General features: G+C 35.9%; 4 protein-coding genes across 7 annotated transcripts; all 4 read right to left on the reverse strand.

Moving 5' to 3' along the window:
- Positions 1–426: 426 nt before the first annotated feature.
- Positions 427–3493, reverse strand: LOC142610310 (IAA-amino acid hydrolase ILR1-like). Its single transcript, XM_075782102.1, has 5 exons — positions 2969–3493; positions 1901–2026; positions 1492–1806; positions 1014–1142; positions 427–931 (listed from the first exon to the last, which is right to left on the reverse strand). Exons 1-5 carry the CDS (start codon positions 3314–3316, stop codon positions 509–511), a joined length of 1341 nt encoding a protein of 446 aa, XP_075638217.1. The 5' UTR covers positions 3317–3493; the 3' UTR covers positions 427–508.
- LOC142610312 (uncharacterized) lies at positions 1901–8812 on the reverse strand. 4 transcript variants are annotated; one of them, XM_075782108.1, is made up of 2 exons: positions 8524–8811; positions 1901–2026 (listed from the first exon to the last, which is right to left on the reverse strand). In XM_075782108.1, the coding sequence occupies exon 1, from the start codon at positions 8742–8744 to the stop codon at positions 8556–8558; it is 189 nt and encodes a 62-aa protein (XP_075638223.1). In that variant the 5' UTR covers positions 8745–8811; the 3' UTR covers positions 1901–2026; positions 8524–8555. The 4 variants fall into 4 exon arrangements, with proteins under 4 accessions (XP_075638223.1, XP_075638224.1, XP_075638222.1 ...); XM_075782109.1 differs by lacking the exon at positions 1901–2026 and adding an exon at positions 3162–3302 and having other exon boundaries at positions 8524–8812; XM_075782107.1 differs by lacking the exon at positions 1901–2026 and adding an exon at positions 3742–4192 and having other exon boundaries at positions 8524–8810.
- Positions 8813–11625: 2813 nt separating this feature from the next.
- LOC142609335 (IAA-amino acid hydrolase ILR1-like) lies at positions 11626–15797 on the reverse strand. The gene is made up of 5 exons (XM_075780906.1): positions 15444–15797; positions 13624–13749; positions 12681–12995; positions 12135–12263; positions 11626–12048 (listed from the first exon to the last, which is right to left on the reverse strand). Exons 1-5 carry the CDS (start codon positions 15792–15794, stop codon positions 11626–11628), a joined length of 1344 nt encoding a protein of 447 aa, XP_075637021.1. The 5' UTR covers positions 15795–15797.
- Positions 15798–17268: 1471 nt separating this feature from the next.
- On the reverse strand, positions 17269–25277 carry LOC142610915 (IAA-amino acid hydrolase ILR1-like). Its single transcript, XM_075782901.1, has 5 exons — positions 24793–25277; positions 19174–19299; positions 18767–19081; positions 18028–18156; positions 17269–17927 (listed from the first exon to the last, which is right to left on the reverse strand). Exons 1-5 carry the CDS (start codon positions 25141–25143, stop codon positions 17550–17552), a joined length of 1299 nt encoding a protein of 432 aa, XP_075639016.1. The 5' UTR covers positions 25144–25277; the 3' UTR covers positions 17269–17549.
- Positions 25278–27022: the final 1745 nt, after the last annotated feature.

A 27022-nucleotide genomic window follows, 5' to 3' on the forward strand; every position in this document is an offset into this window, starting at 1 on the left:
CTAATGTGGACTCTTTAAGTAGTTTCTACCTTTTTCCCTGAGACTGTTCGAATATGTTGCACACTAGTTTACAAGGCACCACTTACAAATACAAAATTTGAATTTTGTAAAGCCAAATATAGAGCCTGCCAAAGGTTTTGTTTAACTAAAATTTTTCTACTGAAGAAAGAAAAAGAAAAAGAAAGGTGAACATAAGCATGGGATGTAGTTGCAGGCTTGCAGCTAATACTTATTATGCTTTTGTATTTTTGGGCGCCAGTAGCCAGACCCTGACTCTAGTCTTGGGTGTTGGACAGGTTAGTTCTTTGAAGTTTGAAGAAATTAAAATTTCAATAATTATTATTTTTCCTCAGTTTATGTCTGATGTAATTTTACCTCATAAAGGAAAGGATGGCAATCCTAAACGTTTAGCTAGGATTTGTGATATAATGATAACCACACATTTACTACTACTCTTATTATTATATTATCATAATCAAGCATGTTTGCCTACATACATTCATGTGTTCTAGAGTTCTTCATTTGGAGAAGTAAAAACAAACCCATGTTTCTTGGAAGTCTCAACAACATTGTTTTTTAAGTATGAGGTTGCCACAGCAGCATTAAGCGCTGCACCTATTGGAAGAGCCTCTTCATCAATAAAAAAGTAAGGGGAATGCAAAGGTTGATTTGACTTCAGAGTCTCATTTTGTATCCCAATCACAAAAATTGCGGCAGCTGTTTTTTGTGTGAAAAAGCTGAAGTCCTCTGCTCCCATGGTCACTGGGAGAAGCTGAACATTGGGTTTCCCAAGTAGGCTCTCACCAACCTTCTTCACATGTTCATACAGTGCTTCATCATTTACCATTACTGGATGAGGCATGTGTCTGCTATCCTCCATGAAGTCCACCATGGCACTACATCTATGAACAGTTGCTTGTGTTTCTATAACCTGTAAGTGGATTATGCATGGTTATCTACTACTTGAGTGGTAATAACAGAAAATTATAAAGGTCAAACAATGAGTGTTTTACCTCTTTGATCCTTTCCTTAATGTAGGAGAGACCATCAGTGGTCAAGCTCCTAAATGTTCCCCCAAACTTCACAGTCTCTGGTATTACATTGTGTGTTTGACCTCCATTTATGAATCCAACAGAAACCACCTATATGATTTAAAAGAATGGATCAAATTTATTGGTTCTCTATTGTTGATAAGAATGTGACACTACAGACTATTGTTGTCAATCATTAGAATTTGGTTCAAGCCATGAGATCTCCAAATTTGACTCTAACATATCAGTGGCAGTATCGGACAAATTTGATTGATTAGATTAGAATAAATTTATACTTTTTAATTAGGAGATAGCGTAGAAATAAGATTAGAACTCAATTCCACTTGTTATGAAAATGCAATAATTTACTATTTGTCCCAAAAGCTTAAGTTCTTAAAAAATTGTGAATTTAATTGTTATTAAACCAGTTTGATTATAGATAAAGGGCACTATATAATACCCTGGACTGTAGAGGATCAGTTTCTCGAGATACAATCTGTTGGAGGGCAAGGATTGAGAAGGCTGTTGCAAGAATCGGGTCTTTAGTCTCATGAGGGGCTGCTGCGTGTCCACCTTTCCCTTGAATTATGACTGAGAAGAGCCCAACACCAGCAAGAATTGGTCCAGGACTAGAGGCAATGACACCAGTAGAAAATGATGGTAAAACATGTATACTCAAGATGGCATAGATGTCATTTAGAGCAGTATCTTGCAACATATGGTAAGCACCAGCATAACCCTCTTCTCCAGGCTGAAAAACTAGTTTCACAGTTCCCTTAAAAACATTGGCTTAATCAATTAGCAACCATGAAAGTAGGAAAAAAACTTCTTTGTTATTGTTGCTTATGATTGCAAGATATTAGAATTACCTTCAATTCATCTCTTTTGCTTTGGAGTAACTTAGCTGCTCCAAGTAGCATTGCTACATGGGAATCATGACCACAGGCATGCATCTTGTCTTTGATCTTGCTCTTGTGGTCCCAGTCTACTAATTCCTTTCAAATGGTAATATGTGGATTTCATGGATCAGACACATAATAGATCAGTTGGTTAAATTAATAGTACATAATGGCATCATCAAATAACCATAAGGAAATGTTTAGTATAAGTGCTCCAACAATGGGCTAGCCAGCTCCAATTAACCAAAGCAGGGAGCGAGTTTATATGGTTTTGGTCCTTCATGATATCCATGGGCTTTTGCTCAAAATCCAAAATGGGACAAGTGTGTGTCATAGAGAAGGTTAATCGAAGTCGCCACCTCATAGCTTCATAAGACAAAACTCCTCTCTAATCCAAGAAGTCCTGCTAAGTCTAACCAGGAAATGGAGTCAACCTGACCTCTAAAGAGTGATCTACCTAAATTTGTGGTCAGTGTTTCCCTAAGCTTCTTAAGCTAAAAATATTCTTCTCCCTTAAAGACACTGCATATGATGCTGTTTGTTTCACTATCGTAGTGAAAGATTAAGAATTCAAGTGAATCACTGCTTGGTATGCATGCTTTGCCTTATGGCTTTAATGTAAAAGCATCCCCCTTACCAGTAAAGTAGTGCAAGCTAATCTTATTCTCCCAGTCTTGAATACATAAATACTAAAGTTAAGCCAGTGAATCGCAATAATACCTGTTTGACCACTTCAAAACCAAAAATTTTACAACAAAATTGTGCACTCAACAAATGCCAAATTGTTGCTAACTATGCAATCAGAGTTTTTCCTTCTTTTATATGTCAGCGTGCAATCAGAGTTTGGTAAATGGCTCATTGCAAGGTTGAGAAACACGCCTAAGGACAGCTACATGTGACATGTGAACAAAAACAATAACAACCAAGCCTTAGGTGAGTTTTAAATTCTCAACAGGCTAATCAAGATCGATCACAAGTAAAAGCAAGGAGATGGAAAAGAAATGAAAAAAGGTGAAATGGGAGAGGGAGAGAGAGAACCTGCAAGGGGAGAGCATCCATGTCAGCTCTAAGAGCAAAAACTGGTTTACCACCAGACCCAATAGAAGCCACCACTCCAGTCTTGGCAACAGGCCACTTGTATTCCACTCCCATCTTGTCAAGCTCAGTTCTGATGAGCTCACTTGTCCTGTGTTCCTCAAATCCCAGCTCTGGGTACTCATGGATTCTTCTCCTTAACCCTCTCATCCATTCAAAGAACTCGGGTCGTCTCGCCGATTCCAACAACTCCCGACTCAACAACTTCAGCTCCGAATCATAACCAGCCTCCTCCAATGCCCAAGACTGGAATAAGAACGTTGATAGTAACAACCACCTAGTCAAATCCATTGTTTGCAATGTTTGTTGAGGAGTATCGTTGGAAATTTATATAGTAACTTTCATTTGCCACTAAAAGAGCCCATGTGTGGGTCACATAGGAAATTATTGAAGCTCAAATTTGTACTCATGCGTGAGTAAGCACTTCTCACATAGGAAATTATTGAAGCTCAAATTTGTACTCTTTGTGCTGAGTAAGCACTTCTCTCTCTATTCCGAAAAAAAAAAAAAGCAGTTTTACTGGATTGAAACTGCTTTGTCTTTTTTTTTTCGAGAAAAAGTTAAGTGTTTACATGTTAGTTAAGTCTAAATGTATATTTTCATATTTACGTGTCAGCAAGGATGAAAATTCTAAAAGGAAAAAAGGTTGTAAATCGTAACCTACTAGAGGATATGCTGGAATCTAGAAAGAAGAGTGAGGGAAAAAGTATCTTCTCAAAATAATTCATCACTAAGTAACGGTCACTTCCACATTGAGGTATGCAATTGCTATCATCAAATATGTCCAAACATATTAATATCATCTTGAACAAATTGGTGGGATAGAAAAATCTTCACGCAAGAAATGACTTCCAGGCTTTATTATACATCCATGTGATGAACCATGATCTAGTTAACGCAGTGGCCCTCACAGTGGGCCTCGATCAAAAGACCAAAGTTGTGTATATTCAGCGACCCTTAGAAATAAGACAAAAGCTCTTAATTGCAGCGTAGACTAGAGAGACAATGCCAACACAGACTTCTAGTATCTTCCTTGTTCCCCGAGAAAAACATGTTGGACACCAGTGCCACAGGTACTTTAAGCCAAATATAGAGCCCGCCAGAAGTTTGTTTGTTTTTAATACCAAAGAAAAGAACAAATATTGTCTCCTGCTCTTTGTAGCAAACCTACAAATACAATGAAGCAATGGGTGCTTATAACAAAGAAGAAAACTCGTACCAACAATCACGTTTTCCAGGTCACAATCTTACTTATATATCCTCCAAGAAAATTTCTTTATTGTGGCCAGTCAGAAAACGATATCTTTTTTATTTTTATTTATTTATTTTTTATTTATAAGTAAGAAGAAAGTATTATTAAAAAAGGAATAGCAAGAAAAATACAAAGAGTTCACGGTGGTGAACGAAGAATGATAAAAAAACAGAAAGACACAAGCAACCACTAAGCTATTTTAATAGACAAAAGAAAATCCATAAGAGTAGAACAATCCGAGAGATCCTAGCATCGAGACCAATCAAAGAGAGTCCGTTGGCATAAATCTACTAACTGAACCACAATTGACCCATTATCCTAAAAAAAAACGCTGATTTCGTTCAGTCTAAATAGTCTACATTAAACAACCTGAAACCGAATTCCAAATGTCAGAACTATGCTTCCTAAGCCAATGATACCAACAAAATAATAAGTCCACCACTGAACTTGGCATGACCCAATCGATCCCAAACAACCGAAGCATATGCGTCCACAAAGAATGAGCTATCGGACAGAAAAGTAATAGGTGATTCACAGATTCCGCATTACAACAGCACATGTAACAACGATTTGCTAAAGGGCGACCGCGAAGCATAAGGTTATCCAAAGTTAAAATTTGACCATGGGCTGCTATCCACGTAAAGAATGCTACCCTTTTAGGAACCTTAACTTTCCAAATGCCCTTCCAAGAGAAAGTAGAAGGAGCTGCATTACGAATCTTATGATAATATGACCGGATATCAAACTTCCCATTAAGACCCCAACTAAGACTGTCATACCCTCCACCCCTAGGAGTCTGGGTTTGGATGAGATGAAGTAGGGAGTAGAAAGCCGCTAACTCCCAATCATTGAATTTCCTATAAAATCTTAGACTCCACACTCTGTCATTATCACCAACTGGAGGGCTTAACACTTCAGAAATACAAGCTTCCTTATTGGCTGAACACATATATAACTGAGGATAAAGAGTTTTAAGAGAATCCTCCCCAATCCACTTATCATGCCAGAAAAGAATACAAGAACCATCGCCCACCACAAAAGACAAATGCTTAGAAAAAGTCTTCCACCATTCGCTAATACTCCGCCATAAGCCATAACCATGAGCCCTTCTACAAACTCTAGTGCACCAACCCCCTTTCCGTTCGCCATATTTCATGGCTATGACCCTCCGCCACAAATGAGTGAGTTTATGGCCATACCTCCAAAGCCATTTCCCTAAAAGGGTCTGATTAAAAGACACCAAATTTTGTATTCCCAAACTACCCAACTCACGTGGTAAACAAACATTTTCCCAAGTCACCAAGGGGTATTTGAAACACTCATCCGAAGAACCCCACAAAAAATTCCTCTAAATGCGTTCCAATCTAGTCGCCATAGCTTTGGGGATAGTAAAATGGGAAAGATAATAAGTCAGAAGGCTTGAAAGGGTACTCTTCAACAAAGTGAGTCTACCACTCTTTGACAAATAAAGCCGCTTCCAGCCCGATAGCTTCTTTTCCATCCTCTCAAGAATCATATTCCAGATAGAGGCTGTTTTATACAAAGTTCCCAATGGCATACCCAAATAAATCATAGGCAAGCTGCCCACCCTGCATTGAAGAATATTAGCCAAAGTATGAAAGTTGCTCACCTCCCTAATAGGGACAATTTCAATTTTCCCCACATTTACCTTCAAGCCAGTAAAAGTTTGAAAACAAGTCAAAACCAGCCTAATGGAAAGCATCTACTCTCTAGAGGTATCACAGAAAAGAATGGTGTCATCAACAAATAATAGGTGAGAAATACGGATTCCGGTAGAATTAACAGGACCCACATGAAAACCCTGAATGAGACCACCTTCCTCAATTTTCTTCATGACCCGACTTAAAACCTCCATGATCAAAATAAAAAGAAGTGGAGACAATGGATCACCTTGTCTTAGCCCCCTAGAGCTCCCAAAGAAACCAACAGGAAATCCATTAACCAAAACTGAGAAGCAAACGGTAGTGACACGTCTTTAGCCATCTCCTCCATCTATCCCCAAAGCTCATCCTCTCCAAAAAATAGAATAAAGTGTCCCAATTCACATGGTCATATGCTTTTTCAATGTCTAACTTATACACCACCCCCGGAGTACCACCTTTCAGTCTTGCACATTCTTGCCAAGATTCATCATCCCCTGATTTTGATTTGCCTTTATATTTTTAAGGCAAAGCTTGAAGAGGTTACTTCCAAAGTCAAATATGCTTAACTAGGTCATAAGTAGGACATTGTTTTTCAGGAGGGACATGTTGAATCATGAAGTTAACTCAAGTAGACATTATTCATAGTGCCATATATTATTATTATTATTATTGAGAATGGAAGTGAATCAAATGGTCCTTTAACTGCCAAGAGCCTTGTAACTATTTCATGAAATACTAGCTCTAAAATATAGGAATTTCATTGTTGTAAGTAGAAAAACATATTATGGACGATCATAGTACTAACGGAAATAGACAACAGGGCCAATATGAAAACAAATATCAAAGGGCCAAATGAAAATTTTGAAAGTAAAGAACCGAAGTGAAAATAATCCCAAACTTTATGTGCCAAAAATGTAATTTAGCCTTGAAATTACATAAGCTTCACAAAACACATCAAATTTTCCAGGAGGTCTAGAAAAGCATCCAAACACTTGCTACAATGATGGCACTAACAATATGTTTTCTCCCTTACAAAGGAGCTATATTTTTGTGCTTGTGAGATGTTATCGTCCAAAAGCAAATCCAATTGGACCAATTCTCTCAGAAACAACCTCAAAAACTATTTTAAGGAAGCATCTTGCTTATGCCATAAATCTACTACATTCCTCTCGCTCTCAGTGGATTTTCCTTAATCATTCCTGGCATTCCCATAGCATTCCTATTGCCATGCCTTGCGCTTGCACTCCTACCATCTAAACATTACAAAAATCAAAAGAAAAATGACTTATCAAAACAATTAAGACACTGTCAAAATTAACCATAGGATCTATGTGTTTAAAAAGCTTGCGAACAGATGGAAAAACCAGTTTAGTTGAGAATGTTTTAAAGTAATGCTTCAATTATATTTATGTTCTGAATTCAAATATTACGCACAATATTCCGAAGCCATGAACTTATTCAATCACACAAAAGTAAGTGAAGCCCAAAAATTTTCCATTTAGGACCTCCATCCTGCCCCAACTTTGACACTCAAAACCCATAACAATGCAATAAAGTACTTCTTAAGTTGTCTTTTGTTTCTGTAAGCCGAGAACCTCATGGATTATGCTAACACTCAAGCAAGGTAATATGAGATAACAGCTAAGAGAGTTCTTCTATGGTAGCTATGACTAATATACCCACTATGATTTTAATCTCAGCCTTTTACTTAAAGCAATGCTTGAGACACAAATTTTCCTCACAATTTTTTCACAACTTGCTAAGATGGTAAGTTGTGATTATCAATTTCACATGGATCCGCCTGTAAATAGGGAGCAAATACTAAATTGATATTGATTATACAATGCTATGCATTAGAGATCATTTATAAGAAACCTAGCCTTATCCTAATGTGATCCTAGCTAGTAGGACTAGGTAACTTGTCCTGCAAATACAGTATCTAACATCACCATTAACATCACTTTTACTATGTACTAATCTAATCGTAACAGTTATTAGCAATTCTGAAAAACCTATGAATATTTTTGTGTAACTAGATTTATTGTTTTCTTCATATTCTTCAAGAAATGATGGAGATTAAAACATTTCACAATATATGGTTATGAGCACAGTACCTTCAAAAGGCACAAAGGTATATTAGAATTGTTCACAGCTAAAATTGCCACCAGAGAGTCAGAAACACAACATGTTATTGTTGAATGTTGAGGCCTCAGCTATTTTCATCGACTAAACGTCAACTTTATTCCATATATAAACTGAACTTTCCCAACATTCTCAACTACAAATGTGTTTGCCTAAAAAAACTACATTTTGGGGGTCTCTGTAAATTTGGTTTTAGTAATAATCAATTTCGTCATGTTATTTTCAACTTGAAAAGCTTGGTGGGTCACCGTCAATTTGGTCCTTGCATTTGGTAGCAGTGAATACAGTCATGCTGTTTTCAATTAAGTTGAAAATGACAGGACCAAATTGTATGTACCAAAATGATATCTTTGCCTAAAAAAGAGTACAAATGTGTTTACGTTTTGGCAGGCTATGTTAATCAATACTTCACAAAGCAAACAATTGACAGAAATGTTTACCAAGGGCGTGGTGGTTGTTAATAGTAACAAAGCTAGTCGTCGAGAAGCTTCCTGAGGCGCTGTTTGACAAAATCGCTTCGGGCTTTGGCACGAGCTTGTTGGGGTCCTACGTTGGCGTAGGAGAGGTGAATCCCAGCCGCCAAGAGTGAAGCGCCGGTGACGAAGAAGCAGACCGTCACGCCTAGCTGTCTCGGCGTTGGTGGATATGACCACAGCACCATATCTGTACTGTTTGTTTGTTTGGTTGTGAAGAGGAGAGATGGGCTTTTAAAGTCCCAAAGTGTTGGAACTTGGAGCTTGGAACTGTATGAGGTTTTTGATAATTTGATTTTCACCTTGGACTGGGCCGCGTTCGGCTCAATAATATTAGTTGCTGACCTTAATCTCATTGCTGTTTTAATGAAGAACTTGATGACTTTTTTTTTTTTGATAAGTAGAACTTGACGACTTAGGTTGGTTTTTTTATGTTTTCTCAAAAAAAAAAAAAAAAAGGTTGGTTTTTTATGGGCTGATGGGTTTGGTTGTAAATTTGTTTGAAGTTTGGGTTGGATTAGATTTAAGTTGGCAAACTTTTTAACCCAAGTGACCTTACTCAATTCTCACTATCAATAATCTAAAAAATATATATGTATTTAAAAATTCATTAGTTTGAATTGTTTTGTACTTTGAAAATTAGTTTTGATAAGATTAGAATAGTAGGCTCAAATTTTGCAAACTATAATAATTTATTGAATAATGAGATTAAATAGTTGATTGAAAACTCTCTCTCTCTCTCTCTCTTTTTTATTTTATTTTTATATTTTTTATAATTAGGCTTGAAAAATCATTCCAACTTGATGACCAGCCTAACTCAATCCATATAGGTTGGTTTTATAGTTATCATGGATTGAGTTGGATTGAAGATTTCTCAATTCGAGAAGATTGGGTTGAGTGGGATTGTTCTATTTAAACAATTGACTTATGCATACCCTACAATTGATGACCTTTTGTTATTACAATAAAGATGGAGTAAGGAAAAGCCAAAAAAGAAAAAAGAAAAAAGAAAGAAAAAAACCTTTAAAAGTGCCCGAACTTGCTATTTAGTGTAATGGAGTCTAGTTGTTTGGAAATGGAATCTCTCTCTCTCTCTCTCTCTCTCTCTCTCTCTCTCTCTATATATATATATATATATATATATATAGGCAAAAATGCAAAACTGACCTTCTAACTTCAGCGTTTATCATTTCAGTCCTCTAACTTTCAGCTTTGTCATTTCAGTCCTCTAAGTTTCAATTTTTGTCAATATAGTCTTCCGTTAGAACTTAGTTATTTTTTCAGTTAAGTGACCAGAACTACACCGTTTTGACTTTTTTTTTTATAATAATTTTCATAGTTAAAAGAAAACTAAAAAAAAAAATAAAGCTGTAAAAAAAAAAACATGTTGGAAATGGCAAACACAAATCCAGAGGGAATCAACGGAGTTCGGATGAGTTGGAACGTGTGGCCACGAACGAAGGTTGATGCGTCATCTTCGCCACCAAGATCTGGATTTGCCCCTTCTTTTACAAGCGCAACCATTTCCCTCCTCACTATTCCATGATCTCTGATACCAACATGCCACCATTGTCTTGGTGTTTGGCAGACTCGTGAGGCCCTTCACCTCCACACCCACTCTTTGTGGTTCATGCGCCGTTCAAGGTGCTATTAGCTTGTAGATTAGAGAGTGGTTGTTAGATTTGAGAGTGGAGGAGTCTCGGTGAGACCTTGGTTCGGGTTTAGAAGAAAGCTGGGTTTCAGTTGTGATTTTAGAGTGGGATGACTTGTATGGAGATTGAGAAGCACCCTCGTGGTGTTCGTTTTTTGTCACGGTGGAGCAAGGAAGCTCCACCTGGGTTTAGATCAGAGAGGGAAATGAAAACTTTGAGAGAGTTTCAAAGAGGGAGAGCTCAGTGAGGGTTCTCGATGAGGAGCAATCCGCTGCCTGTGGTGGCGGTGCTAATCTGTGATGATGAGCTCAAGCCATGAAGGTTCGATGGAGGCTCGACTTGAGAGAGTTTCAGAGATTAGAGAGAAAGGTTGGGTTTAGGGTGAGAGATAGGGAGCCAAGTGAGACTTTTGGTGAGTTTGCATTGCTCTTGCCTAGTCTGAGCGTTTATGCCTAAATGTTTTTTTTATATTTTCTTTTAATTCCGAAATTTATTAAAAAAAAAACCAAAACGACGTCGTTTTGGCTCTGTTAACGGCAAGACATAACTGAGATTTAATGGAATACCGAATTGACAACAATTGAAAGTTAGAGAATTGAAATGACAAAATTGAAAGTTAGAGGACTGAAATGAAAAAAGCTAAAAGTTAGAAAGTCAGTTTTACATTTTTGCCATATATATATAAAGGTTTTTTGAGTAGTAAAAAATTCCGTAGACAATCAAGAAAAAATTTCTATTATTTTTTTTTTGGGTACAATTGATCATTATTTTGCTATGACATGAAACATACATAATCCAAGTAAAGCTTGTAACTTCTTCTCAAAAAAAGAAAAAGAAAAAAAAAAAAAAAAAAGAGTGAGTAAAGCTTGTAACACCTTACTCACTACAAATATATGCATTGATGAAAACAAACAAAATTAGGTATCACAACATTACAAAAAGACAAACACAACTTAGTTTTAGTCAACATTATTATTTTCCCTCATTAATTTATGTATGATGTGGCTATACCTTGTTGTGAAAAGGGTTGCAATCCTAGATGTCTATCTACAATTTGTGTTAAGATCCTAATCTATATAAGGTCTTTGAGTGGCTGATTTGAGATAGCTAGGTCAACAATAGAAGAAGAATTTAAGAAGATGGAAAAGAACTAACTTCAGTCTTATTGCTTGCTTTCTTTTCATACATGTAACATTCCTATATATATCCCCCTGATCCAACTCACAAGTTGGTTCTAACAAACTAACTAATTGCCTCAACAGTATATTTACAATAGCTACACAATTAACATGTACTTATTTCAATAGCTCTAACTCTATCTATCAGTTTGTGATATGATCATAAACAGACATTTATTGCTGCTATTATTGTTTTATTGCCATTATTATGCTTGTTTACATTCATCCAGTAATGTGTTCTAGAGTTCTTCCTTTGGAGAAGTGAAAACAAACCCATGATTTTTGGAAGACTCAACAACATGTTTATTTAAGTACGAGGTTGCCACAGCAGCATTAAGTGCTGCTCCTATTGGAAGAACCTCTTCATCAATGAAAAAGTAAGGGGAGTGCAAAGGCAGATCTGACTTTAGAGTCTCATTCTTGATCCCAATCACAAAAATTGCAGCAGCTGTTTTCTGTGAGAAAAAGCTGAAATCCTCAGATCCCATGGTCAATGGCAAAAGCTGCACATTGGGTTTCCCAAGTAGGATCTCACCAACTTCCTTCACATGTTCATATAGTGCTTCATCATTTACCATTACTGGATAATGCTTGTGTCCGCTGTCCTCCATGAAGTCCACCATGGCACTACATCTATGCACAGTTGCTTGTGTCTCTATGACCTGTAAGTAGATTATGCCTAGTTATCTACTACTTGAGTGGCAATGACAGAAAATTATGAAGGTCAAATAGTGAATGCAGGTTTTACCTCTTTGATCCTATCCTTAATGTAGGCGAGACCTTCAGTGGTCAAGCTCCTGAAAGTTCCTCCAAACTTCACAGTCTCTGGTATTACATTGTGTGTTTGACCTCCATTTAAGAACCCAATGGAAACCACCTATATGATTCAAAAGAATAGATCAGATTTATTGGTTTTATATTGTTGATAGGAATGTGGCACTGCAGGCTATTGCTGTTAATGGATCAGTTCAAGTCATGAACCTTGAAAATTTGATTCAAACAGAATTGGTGGCAATATTAGACAAACTTGATTTAATTAGAGATTTAGTTTCAGAAAATTTGATTAGAAATGGATGGAATATGAATGTGAAATGATCTAATATGATCAAATTAGAATAAATTTTTACTTTTTACATGGGAGTAAGAACGGACATAAGATTCAATTTGGTAACACTTATTCAGATACCATGATTGATTAATTACTGTTAGTCCAAAAGCTTTAAGTTATTAGAAAATTATGAATTTAACCATTATTCTACCACTTTAATCATGGATAAAGAGCGCTATATTCTACCTTGGACTCTAGAGGATTGGTTTCTCTAGATACAATCTGTTGGAGAGCAAGAATTGAGAAGGCTGCTGCGAGAATTGGGTCTCTAGTCTCATGAGGGCCTGCAGCATGTCCACCTTTCCCTTGAATGGTGACTGAGAAGATCCCAGCACCAGCAAGAATCGGACCAGGACGTGAGGCAATGACACCAGTAGAAAATGTTGGATAAACATGTATAGTCGAGATGGCATCGATGTCATCTAGAGCAGCATCTTGCAACATATGGTAAGCACCAGCATAACCCTCTTCTCCAGGCTGGAAAACTAGTTTCACAGTTCCCTGAAAAACATTTTCTTAAGCAAGGTTGTCAAAATCGGGATCCTACGTAGGATCGTAGGAGGTAGGTGAGATCGTGGATCGTAGGATCGGATTGTAAATCGTAAGATCCTATATTATTTGAGAAAAAAACAAAAAAAATAAACATTTGTATGTTAAATAATCACATAAATTATACATTCATTAATATAATTACCATACATCACTATATTCATTTATAAGCATCATTTAAAGAGGTTAAAAATCTCAAAACATGACACTCTATTGGAATATTTTTTATTCGGATCCAACTGGTACACTCTCTACATTAGAGTTGAAAATTTTGGTCTATTGAGATTTTATTTTTCATTTAAATCCAACTGAGCAATCTATTAAGTTTAAAAACATTACAAGAAATAAAGGTCGTTTGGGATTGTCAGAATCGTGTGATCCTATCGATCCTGAACGATCGCAAAGATCCTTGAAAGATCCGAATAGTTTTGAGCAGGTGAGATCGTAAAATCGTAAGATCGTAGGATCCAAATCGGGATTTTGACAACCATGTTCTTAAGTAATTAGCAACAACAAAAGTGGGAACAAAAGTTCTTTGTTATTGTTATTGTTGCTGATGATTGCAAGAGATTAGAATTACCTGCAATTCATCTCTTTTGCTCTGGAGTAACTTAGCTGCTCCAAGTAGCATTGCTACATGGGAATCATGACCACAGGCATGCATCTTGCCTTTGATCTTGCTCTTGTGGTCCCAATCTACTAATTCCTTCCAAATTGTAATGTTGATTTCATGGATCAGACACATATATTAGAGCATATAGTTAAATAATAGCTACACAAAAGTGCGTCATCAAATAACCATAAGGAAATGATTAGTAATTGCTTTGACAATGGGCATTTATTGGAAATAGCGGGAATACTAATTGATTTACAAGATTCTTAACTAAGCTTTTTAAGCTAAAGATATTCTTCTCCTTAAAGACACTGCATTATAGCCTTATAGGTTGTTGTTTCACTATCATGGTGAAATATTGAAAATTCAAGTGAATCACTGCTTGGCATATACCGCTTTGCCCTTATGGCTTAATGTAAAAGCATCACCTTTAATTATTTGTACTGAAAGCTTTTCTTAGTCTTTTTTCCTGTGTTATGATACAATTACTAAAGTTAAGCCAGTGAATCACAAAAGCACTTTTATGACAAGGGTGGAGCCAGGACTTTCAATTTGGGGTTGAGTTTTGGTAAAAAAAATAATAATCATAAGCCATTGAGTATACAAAAGATTCATTGTTTGATATTAGGCATGTTCAAAATTATAAAATAAAAAAGAAGTTGGTAGCTCTTTTAAGAATTTTACTTAATGAGAATTTTTTTTTACAGAATAAAATTCATCTTTTATCATTTCTATATTGAAATTCTAAAAATTTAAATTTCAGTACAAATTATTGATCAATTGTCTTCTATTATGTAGTATAAGATATATATGATGCAAAAATTTAATAGATGCACAAATAGCAATTTTTACAATAAAAAAATGAAATCAAGAGGAAAAAAAACCTCGCCTTTTTAGGGAAAGTTCACTTTAAGAGTGTAACAAATTAAACCTTATAGTTTCAAAAGTAGCAATTTAAAACATGATGTATTAAAAAGTTACAAACTAAACACTTTATTTTCAAAAGAATAAATTAGACTTGATCTAAGGTTTCCAAAGTAACAAATTAAATCTGTCAACCTATATTGAACCTCAAAAATAGTTGGTTGAAGTTTAATTTTTTAATTTTTCAAACTTAAATGCCTAATTTGTTACTTTCAGTTTTAGAATATTTAATTTGATACACTTCTTAAATTTTAAGGTTTAAATTATAACTTTTTAAGAGTATCATTGGATTGCCTCGAATATTTTGGGGAGGAAACTTTAATTTTTTTTTTTAACCCTGTTTCTTTAAAATGTTCATTAGTTTTTTTTTTTTTTTTTGATGAACTAAAATGTTCGTTAGTTATACATACTGTAAAAGGATTTTTAGACCCCTTTCCTTGTGAGTAGTTCGGCCTACCTATGTATGACAGCTTCAACTCTAAAACTTATAATCAACAAGATTGTCCATTCAACAAAGGCCAAAAAGTTCGTATAAAAAAGAAAAGAAATTTTTTTTGGTAATTAACTATGCTCGCAATTAGAGCTTTCCATTTTATTTTGTCATCATGCAATTGCACTTTGGTAAATGGCTAATTTTGCATGGTTGATAAACACACCTACCTAATTGAAAACAACAATAACAATAACAACCATGCCTTGGGTCATTTTAAGATTACTAATTAGGGTTAACCACACGTGACACGAGGAATAACAACAATTCAAAAACAATTAAGTTTTAGATTCTCAAGAAACTAACACATAAAAAGATAGAAAAGAAAAGAAAAGAAAAAAAGTGACATGCATGGGAAAGAGAGAGAGAGAACCTGCAAGGGGAGAGCATCCATGTCAGCTCTGAGAGCGAAAACTGGTTTCTCTCCAGACCCAATAGAAGCCACCACCCCAGTCTTGGCAACAGGCCATTTGTACTCGACTCCCATCTTGTCAAGCTCAGTCCTTATGACTTCACTCGTTTTGTGCTCCTCAAACCCCAGCTCTGGGTACTCATGGATTCTTCTCCTTAACCCTCTCATCCATTCAAAGAACTCAGGCTTTCTCGCCGATTCCAACAACTCCTGACTCAACAACTTGAGCTCTGAACCATAACCAGACTCCTCCAATGCCCAGGACTGGAATAAGAATGCTGATAGCAACAACCACCGAGTGATGAAATCCATTGTTTGCAATGAAACTTGAGGAGTCTTGTTGGAAATTTAAATAACTTTCTTTTGCCACTAATAGAGCTGTCCGTATCGCAAGAAATTAAATTACAGCTCAAATTTGTACTCATGCGTGAGTAAGAACTAAGAAGTTCTTTCTGGATTAATCCAGAAAGAACTTCTTTAGTAAAATTACGTTCTAATTAAGTACATGGAAACTGGTGAAAAATTAGTAAGTGTAATTGTATAGCATTACTCTTTCTTATTAACGTGTTGTATGAGAATTGAAATATTTGGTTCCACCAATTATGGTTTTTTCTTCCTCTTATATAGTAACCATTAATTATCCACTAATAAAGTGGAATTGAAATTCATTATTCTCCGTGTATATTGGTTTAAATGAGTTATATCCACTTGCTGTAAGAGAGAGAAAATATATACCTGATATAGGGTATACCTACTTTGTATCTTGAAGAGTATTGTTGGAAATTTAAATTGTACTCATGCGTTGGCAAGCAGTTCTTTTTGGATTGCAAATTGCTTTGTCTGCCCTCTTTTATATAAAATTACGTGTTAATTACATATTATTATAAAATTAATAAAGTCTAATTGTATAGCATTAGCATTACTCTTTCTTATTTACGTGTCAGCTGTCCGTATGGATAACAATTCTGAGAATAGAAAGTTTGTTTTAATTGTAAATCGTACTATACTAGAGGATATATTATAATCTAGAAAGGAGAGTAGGGGAAAATAACGTTTCTTATAAAAATTATTCATCACAAATATGACGTCAATTTATACATATAAACCATCCAAAAAATAGAAAAAAAAGTTTATATGATTTTGTACAAATTGGTGAGATGGAAAAATCGTCACCCAAAGAATCAAATCCAAGCATTTCAATCCAATGTGATGAGTCATGATCTAGTCCACAAATCACAATCAAAAGATCACCAAAGCCTAGAAGAATATTTAATGTGCTTAGAGATATATAATAAGTAAAGGTCAAAATGCAAAAAAGAACTCTTAAATTAGGGTTAGTTGCAATAAACTGATTTCATCATGGGTTATCAATTTTGTATTATTGATTCTTGAGGTTTAAGAATTGGTCAAATTGATCACTCTATCTTAATTTCCATTAACTATATCTAATAAAAGAAAGAAAAAAGTTAGATGTCGTGCATGTTACCACTCTACTATTAAAAGAAAATCATTTTTAAAACAATATGCGCATAACACATGACAATTTTTTGTCAATTATAGTTAATGGAATTGAGATGGAGTGGTCAATTTAAATAGTTCTTAAGCAAAGGGGGTCAACAATACAAAATTGATAACATAGGGTTTTGCAACTGACCTATTTTTAGAGGTCTTTTTGCACTTGTTTGGAGTAAAATTTAGCTGTAGTTCTTTAAGTATTGTACCTTAGGTTATCAAGTAAGCTTCAATTATGAGTTTAAGACTAAAAAACTTCAATTATGTGCTTGCATTTGGCCAATGAATTGTAATATTGCTTGCATTGCATTGGTCGATGCATCTATGGAATTAAATTAAATTTAAAGAACTATAACTGAACTTTGTCAACTTACAAAATTTTATTTGATTTTGGCAGACTTTAGGTTTTACTCTAACATATTCACACAATTTAAATTTATGATTTTCATTGTTTGGTGCGAATCACGCTTCTGGTGTTCTTGACATCATCCTCTTGTTTTTCTGTCATTATCTCCAGCTGAATCCAAAACAAATCCCAAGTTCCTTATTGTCAAGTTAATAAGTGGCAACAACATGGCTATCAAAGAATGTGATTGCAACAGCAGCATGAAGAGCTGCTCCTATTGGAAAAGCCTCTTCATCAATAACAAAATGAGGAGAGTGCAATGGCTGGTCGGATTTCACAGTATCATTCATAATCCCAATCACAAACATTGCTGCAGCACTCCTCTGTGAGAAGAAGCTGAAATCCTCTGCTCCTGTAGACACCGGTAGAAGCTGAACATTGGATTGCCCAACTAGAGATTCTCCAACTTTCTTTGCATGTTCATACAATGCCTCATCATTAACCATTACAGGATAAGGCAGTGGTGTGTCTTCCTTGAAGTCCAACACAGCACTACATCGATGCACAGCTGCTTGTGCTTCTATGACCTGCAAGTGGAGCACATTAGATGTTCGCTACTTTTTCTTTCAACAGAATGGTAATGGTGATGGGAATGAATGAAGATCAGACAAGGAGTGCATGTTTCACCTCTTTGATCCTTTGCTTGACGTAGGAGAGACCTTCGGATGTCAAGCTCCTGTAAGTTCCACCAAATTTCACTGACTCTGGAATTACATTTCCTGCTTTGCCTCCCTCTATGAATCCAACTGTCACCACCTACATGATTCAAATTTAAGCTCTCACATTAGTTGGCACCGTGGGGAGATGGATATAAATGGATTGATTTAAGGATATAAAAGCCATATCACATGTCAAACCAGACATAGCAGTTCTTTCATTAAAGAGCAATGCTGCTTTTATAAAATTGTTGTTACAAATCCACCCACAAACCCATCTCTATCTCTATTGTCACATCGTAGTTATCAGACATGTACTTTGACTCTCAAATCAGCAATAGAGATGAGTGTTTGTGAAATGTAATTTGTAAAGTTATGTCAGGGACACAATATTTTTCATAATTACTGATATGATCTATTGTGATTTGATCATCACTTATATCTAAGTTTATCACTAAAAATACTTTTATTATGTAGCAATCACGATAGGCTATGTCAAAAAATACAAAAAAAAAAAAATGTTCTCCCTAGTCCTTAAGACTTATTGTTGTAAAAATAGCATTACTTCATTGTTAATGCAATTCAATGTAAGCTGCGTGCTCATCTTACCCAGCAAGTGGTGAAATCATGCCAAAAGAAAAAGAAAAAGAGAGAAAAAAAAAAAAAAAAAAAAAAACCAATTTCAAAATAATGGAAGGAAAGAGATTTACATTGGCTTCAAGGGGATTGGTCTCTCTAGACACAATTTGTTGGAGAGCAAGAATTGCAAAGACCGCTGCAAGAATTGGATCCTTAGTCATATGTGGGGCTGCTGCATGTCCACCTTTTCCTTGAATGGTAGCGGAAAAGAGCCCTGCACCAGCAAGCACTGGACCAGGCCTTGAAGCAATAACTCCAGAGGGTATTAATGGCAGAACATGCAATGCAAAGATGGCATTGATATCATCAAGAGCACCATCTTGCAACATGTGGTAAGCACCAGCATAACCCTCTTCTCCGGGCTGGAAAACAAGCTTCACGGTTCCCTAAAGGAAGTGTAAGTTGAAACGATATATATAGTTAGCATTCATGGTTCATATTCTTGATGATTAATTGAAAAAAGCCTTTATAAATTTACGTTCAATTGGACTCTTTTTCCATGGAGTAATTTGGCTGCTCCAAGTAGCATTGCTACATGAGAATCATGACCACAGGCGTGCATCTTGCCATCAATCTTGCTCTTATGCTCCCACTCCACCAATTCCTTCTCAATGGTAAATGTTCATTTCAATGTTTCATACAATGAAAATACATAAAATCAAAGAGAATAACATAACTACGCAGAGCATGAAAATTAACCATTAGCTACATCAGTTGAGCAATTGCCATGTCATTTTAAAGGAAATCCATGTTATGCGCTGCTTTATCCATCGTGAAGGACTAACACTATGTTTGGGAAGGTGAGAAGAGAAAGGAAAAGAAGAGAAATAAGGGGAAAGTTGGTATATTATTCTGTTTGGTCAAAGGGGAGAAGAGAAAGTCAAAGAAATAATTTCCTTTGAGGCCCACATTTTATAATCCGCTTTGGAGAGAAGTAATTGAATAAAGGATTTTGTTAATGTGTGACTAATGACACACAATCATTAATAATTTTTAGAAATATTTTTTTGAAAATTGAAAAAGTATTGAGAGTTTTTTCAATTTTCGGTGAATGTAAAAATGACTCTTTCCGTATCAAACCAAATGGGAATGATTCTTTCTAGGAAGTTTTTAGGTCTTAACCTGTGATGTCATGTATAATATAAATTTGAGTTTAAATTCAGTAAGTGTGTAGTGTAACACCCTTTACTCCCAGCATGCCATATTAGTATTTCACAAATTAATGAACAAGAGTTATCACACACAATCAATACCCATTAATACTATCTGAAAATCAGAATATTCAAATTAGCAATCTAAACTTGCAATCGGCCCCCATTGTCACCAAGTTTGACAAGCACACCATCGACCATGACGTCCATGTTGTCCTCTACAACCTCTGCTTCAATGGCTAACAACCCATCCTGGCCATCTTTTTTGGCAATAAGTTCTTGCCGCATGGCCCAAATCACAAAATCCCAAAATCCCAAAACAGAACTACATATGAAATGATAGAGAGAAAAAAAAAAAATTTTTTTTTTAATAAATAGGATAAAGATTCGATTAATATCGTCCACTCCATATAATAGAGTTTTAGGCATCACTCTAATTAGAAAAAGAAACTAATCAATTAAAAGCAATGTAGGAAATACAAAGGTTTTTTTTGTGTGCTGAATATAGGAAATACAAAGGTTGTGAATAGATTAATATCATTTTCAAATTAAATAGCAACCAATCAAAATAATAATAATAATAATAATAATAATAATAACCAACAATAAAAACATTAGTAATTATAAAAATAAAATTTGTCAAAATTTTTGTACCATGATGATTTATATTTAGTGAGGGGGCATAGGTCTGTCACTCTTTCCTTGATCCATATAAAAAGTTGTATACATCATCTACTAGTTCAACAAATATAATTAATAATGCTATATAAAATTATACATTGATAATCTCTTCACTAGTTATATATAGTTATATAATGAGTTAAAGGAAGATTGGAACTAAACTTTTACCCAACTTTTATAAAAGCTTACTTATTTTTTTTTTTTTTTTTCACTCATTCAAAATAAGTTTATTTATTTTATATGTATGATAAAATTCACGTTCCATAATAATCATCCTTTATTATTAAAAGAAGAAAAAGCCAAACTATGCCTACTACCTAAATAAATAAACTCTACTCGCGCTCAAAATCACGTGGACAGATTTTAGAGAAGGAAGCTTTGGAAACAGCACCGTTCACCATCTTGGGACTATCGCTGCTTGATGACACCACATGGGACTGTAGCTTTAGTTTTACATTTTTGTTTGTTAAAAAAAGACCGGTTGAAAGATAAGTCTAGTATCACATAAAGTGGTATAATAAATGTCACAATTTGCTTATGTAATGAATTGTGGTTGGTAGAGGGGTAGTGGTAGATCCATGTGGGGACACCCTTTTACCAACTATAACTCATCTATGTTGCGAGTTGTGGCATTTGTTGTGCCACTAGTAGCATAAGACTTACTCTAGGTCTAAAGTCTAATCCACATGTGTGTCAGTGTGTGTTTGTGTAAGTCAAACACACCCAAATTCAACTCATTTTCATAATTTATTTACCTGTACAGCGGTTAGAAATACATAGTTAAATGATTAAATTCATGTTTCGGCCTTAGCTAGAAGGAAAAAGAATCACATTGTCTCAATTAAAAATGAGGTGGGGGAGTGGGTTACAGAGGAAAGTGATGTCATGGATTACTTTAGAAAGGGCTTTATGTCTTTGTACACTACCTCCCATAGGGTGGTTAATCGAAATCCTAATCAAAGATTCCAGTGGCAAGCCCAACTCTCGGATGAGGAAAAGAGAGATTTAGCAATGATGGTCACCAAGGAGGAGATCAAGGATGCTCTTTGGTCCATGAAGGCATATTAAGCCCTCGACCCAAATGGGTTGCATGTCGGTTTCTTTCAAAAGTTCTGGCTTATTGTTGAGGATTCAGTGGTTGAGGAAGTCATGAGAGCTTTTGAGAAGAGAAGAGTGCCAGATTACCTCAATGAAACCCACATTGTTCTCATCCCAAAAATCCAAGGGCCGAAGGTCTTGGGAAATTACAGATCGATAAACCTTTGCAACACCGTGTACAAGATCATCACTAAAGTTGTTGTGGCTAGATTAAGGCCACACTTAGAGAAATTGGTTTCACCGTATCAAGCTACTTTTGTTCCTGGGAGAAGAGTTGTGGACAATACTATCATAATTCAAGAGCTTATCCACTCCATTGGAAGAATCAAGAAGAAGAAGGGGTATATGGCTATTAAAATTGATCTTGAAAAGGCGTATGACAAACTTGAGTGGGGATTTATTAGGGACACGTTGGCTAGTTTTAATTTCCCTTCCAATATTTTGGATCTCATCATGAGCTGTATCTCCTCCATGTCAACATCCTTATTGTTTAATGGAGGCAAACTTGAGCCTTTCTATCCTTCAAGAGGCATTAGGCAAGGTGATCTACTCTCTTCGTACTTATTTATTCCTTGCATGGAGTTTTTGGGAGCTTTAATTGAGGAAAAGTGCAAATCCAAGCAGTGGGTTCCGGTCAAGGCCTTTAGAAGTGGGCTAGCCTTCTCTCGCCTCTTTTTCGCGGATGACCTTATCTTATTCGCCAGGGCTGACCTGGAAAATTGTGCCACATTAAAGGGGTGCTTGAAGAGTTTTGTGTCAGCTCAGGTCAGACTATTAGTGCAGAAAAATCTCGGGTGTTTTTCTCACCCAATATAGATCTGGATCAAAGAGAGGTGCTTGCTGATTTGCTGGGGTTTCATGCTACATAGAATTTTCGGCAAATACCTAGGTTTTCCTCTAAAACACCTGGGTTCGTGTAGGCAAGATTTTGGGTTTGTGCTAGATAGAGTTAAGAAGAAGCTTGCGGGGTGGAAAGCCAATCTTCTCTTGATGGCGGGAAGAATTGTATTGATCCAATCCTCTTCATCCGCTATCCCAGCTCATGTCATGCAAAATGTGTCCTTACCTAACAAGATTCTTGAAGGGATAGATGGGGTCAATAGAAACTTCTTGTGGGGTCCACGAAAAGCATCAAGAAGATGCACTAGGTAAATTGGCATAAGGTAAGCCAAAAGAGTTAGGAGGGTTGGGCTTGTAGTTAGCCAAAGGTAGAAACACGACATTTTTGGCTAAACTCAACTGGAGATTCCATACGGAGAGTGACTCTCAATGGGCAAGAGTTCTTAGATTGAAATATTGTACTAGATTGGGAGTGGAGTCCAGGAATGATCTGAGGCTGCCTTATTCCCCCACCTGGAGGAGTACGAAAAAGGAGAAGATGTGTTTAAAAATGGGGTGAAGTGGATTCCTGGGCATGATAGTAGCCTAAGCTTCTGGTCTGATTGTTGGTTAAACCTTGGACCGATTAGACAACTCATTCATGGCCCTCTTCCCTGTGATATAGTGAATCTCAAAATCAAGGATGTGGCTGACCCGTATGGCTGGGATTGGTCAGTAATTCCCTTTGAGCTTCTTGATGACATTAAAGTTGAGATCCAAGCCACACCAACACCTATTCTCTCTAGGGGAACTGATAAAATAGCCTGGAGCCCATCTCCAAAGGGTACCTTTGATTTAAAGAGTGCGTACTGCATTGTTGTTGACCCCTCAAAGTCTGAATCCTTCTCAGGTAAATGGATATGGAAGCTCAACACTCTCCCTAGAATTCAAGTGTTTGTGTGGAAGTGCATGTATAGTAGCATCGGGGTAAAGGAGTGTCTCATGGATAGAGGGATAACTCAAGACCTAACGTGCCCCTTGTGTCATATGGAAGTTGAATCCATTTCCCATGCTCTTCGTGATTGCATCTGCATCAAACCCATCTGGGCTCAGCTTCGACACCAAGCCCTTAATCCATCCTTTTTTTTCTCAACCAACCAGGGATTGGCTCTTTTCCAACTGCCATGATAAGACCAACCATACGACAGATTCCCCCCTTGGAACTCTTTCTTCTTATTCGCCATTTGGATAATCTGGCAGCAAAGGAACTAATTGGTTTTAAAAAACAAAGGCATTAACCCAAGTATAGTGCAAGAGATCATCATGCAGTCCAATGAATTTTTCCACTGTGCAGGGAGATGGAAGCAGTGCAGACAAGGGATTCTTAAAAGTATTTGTTGGGAAAAACCTGATACGGGTTGGCTGAAACTTAACATGGATGGGGCTGCAAATTGTGTGGTGGGCTCAGTCGGGGGTGGAGGTGTTATAAGGGATGAGAATGGCAATTGGGTTGTAGGCTTCTCCAGGAGGTTAAGGAATGCTAATAGCTTTTTGGCCGAGCTTTGGGCTCTTAGGGATGGGCTCCTATTATGCCAGCAACTAAACTCCCCCAAAATCATAGTGGAAATGGATGCTAAATCTCTTGTAGATGCTTTTGGCAATCCAAATTATACTAATGCAGTCATCTTCCCTCTATTTGAAGATTGCAGACAGCTGGTTTCTCAAATGCCCCACTGCCGAGTTCAGCACATTTTTCGTGAAGCCAATGGGTGTGTGGACAAGCTAGCTAATATTGGTGATTCGCAACCTAGGGATTTTATCTTGTACTCTAGTCCTCTTGTGGATGTTTTAAGTGTATTTGAGGCTGATAGCCACGGTTTGTGTACTAATAGGTTTTGCCCCGTTGTTTAGTTTTTGAATGAAGTTTTCCTTTCTACCCAAAAAAAAAAAAAAAATCGTCATATCTTAATAGTTTATATTTTTAGAATAATTTATAATTTAATATGATATTAGAGTATAAGATCTTGAATTTAGTAATTAAATGATTAAATTTATCATATCCCAATAAATTAAGCTAGTTTCAACATACATGTGAATGAGAGTATTAAAAATATGTGATTAAATTTACTATATTTCAATAACTTGACATTTTAGACGATCAGTAATTTAACAACCATACTATACTAATCAGTTGGGCGTACTATACTAATCAGTTGGGCCAAAAGAATGTTAGTTATCAAGAAGACAAGAACAGAACTGAGTCCACGTAAATAAAAGTGTCCAACTTTCATTGAGTGTGTGCATGTGATTATTCATAAGCCGAGAGAGAGATAGAGAGAGAGAGAGACCTGCAAAGGAAGGGCATCCATGTCAGCTCTAAGCCCAAAGAAGGGTTTCTCACCGGACCCAATAGTAGCCACCACACCAGTCTTGGCCATAGGCCACTCGTACTCAATCCCAAGCAAGTCCAACTCGGCCCTTATGAGCTTACTCGTCTTGTACTCTTCAAATCCTATTTCTGGGTACTCATGGATTCTCCTCCTAACACCTCTCATCCACTCGAAGAACTCTCTCTCCTTTGCTGATTCCAGCAACTCACGAGTCAACGACCCCATATCTGATCTCAAATCAGCTTCTAAAGCCCAAGGTTGGTGCAAGAATATTGTCAAAAATAGCAATAAGCACAAGAATAAATCCATACTGACTTGATTGTAATTGAATTTTTGGGGTTAGAGTTTTTTTTTTTTTTTTTTTGGTTTGGCTCACTTGGATTGTATCTAGAGATGAAGAACCTGGCTATGGCTACTTTGTTTTATGTGATTGTGAGCCTCGAGCTTAGTTCTTACGTATTAAATGGAAATATTGTTTAGGCTCTGTTTTTGTATTTTAGTAAACAAGTGTGCGGGAGTGGTTTTTATTTATTTATTTATTATTCATTCCAGGCTCCAGCTGCCTCTTTTGACTCACGCTTGCTCTACCCACCAGTTCACTCGTTTCACACATTAACATTTTTTAGAAAAATTATCTCATTTTTTATTTTTATTTTTTCTGTTTAGTAGCAAGCAGGTTTAAAATAAATTAAAAAATTATTTATTGACTTTCTTAATTAAATAAATTTATCTCATGCCAAGTTAAATAAGAAGTTAAGAAGTAATTTTCATTTGACTTTTTTTTTTAATAATAAATACAAAAAATATATATAAAAAAACTACCTTTATATAAGATTTTTTATCGAAGCAAACATAACATAAAATAAAGAATAATGATAGTACATTTTTAATATAAGAACGATGTTTCTTTTGCCCAGAATATTTTATACAACTTTGTGTTTTAATAATTAAACTAAAAAAAAAAAGTGATTTAACTTAGGTTTTTCTATAAAATCAGTGTGTTACTTGCACACTGTTTGAAAGAGAGGTTTTACCCTTAATTTGAATTCCCCCTGGTGTGTTTCTCAAAAAAAAAGATATTCGGTGTTGTTGAGTTGTCCTACATCGGTAAAGTGTAATATTGAGAAAAAGTTTATTACTTGCTTCGTAAACTAATTGCCGCATGCAGTTTTAGTATTGACGTGTGAGTATATTCCTTTATCTCACCCATATAGCATGCGTGTGTTTCTCAAAAAAAAAAAAAAAAATTCCCGTCGTAGAGAAAAATGCTACATTAATTAATGGGTGTGGCGTTGGACCTACTGCCATGCCGTGCGGCCCAGAATTACATGGCAGAAAGATTGGGGAATTGGTCAGTAGTACTAGTTTGGGTTTGGGCTGGATTTTTGACCTGTTAATCTTGTATTACGCTTTGGTTTAATGATTGTTAGCCCAATCCAGCCCAGCTCCAAAATTTAACTTTTGTACCCTTGATTTCGAGAATGGATTGGGATTGTGTCCATTGCATTAGACACTTTATATCCTAGTTTTGGACATTGTGTTTATATCCTAATGGAAAATACTAAAGTCATAAACTATTTAATATATATATATATATATATATATATATATTTTTTTTTATTTACAAATTGTTGATATGGTGGATGGTTGTCGGTAAATAAAAAAGTGATGTTAGTAGTAGATTCAGATGAAAACTAATAATAATTTGCAACATTTACAATTTGTAAAAATATTGTAAAAAATGCTTGGAGTATTATTCTATCCTAACATGTTCAATGCACTAATGCATTGAACACAAACCGTGTCCTTGTGTCTAAGCTAACTCGTGTAGTCATGCATCATTATGTATCTTACTCAATCCATGGCATGTCTCTCTTATTATGGCCATAGATTTTGTGTGGCAAGTGAGACCTCTCAATGATCATCATAATTCACGGGTCTTAACAATCAGATGACCACCTAGTTTATGGTCGGTTTTATCTTCTTATTTGGTCTTTTTTCTCTTCTTTTTCACAATAAAAGGGAAATTATCCTTTTAGTTTTAGTGGAAAGTGGAAACCAACAAATATAAGATAGTTTCTTCTTCTTCTTTATAAGTAAAAGTTTGAGTGTCCTTTCTTCTTCATCTTAATTTGTTCTGATGTTTTAATTAATAATAGGAGGAAAATGAAAACTGATATAACTCATT

Source organism: Castanea sativa, chromosome 9 (genome assembly GCF_040712315.1).
Source record: "Castanea sativa cultivar Marrone di Chiusa Pesio chromosome 9, ASM4071231v1".
Lineage (NCBI taxonomy): Eukaryota > Viridiplantae > Streptophyta > Magnoliopsida > Fagales > Fagaceae > Castanea > Castanea sativa.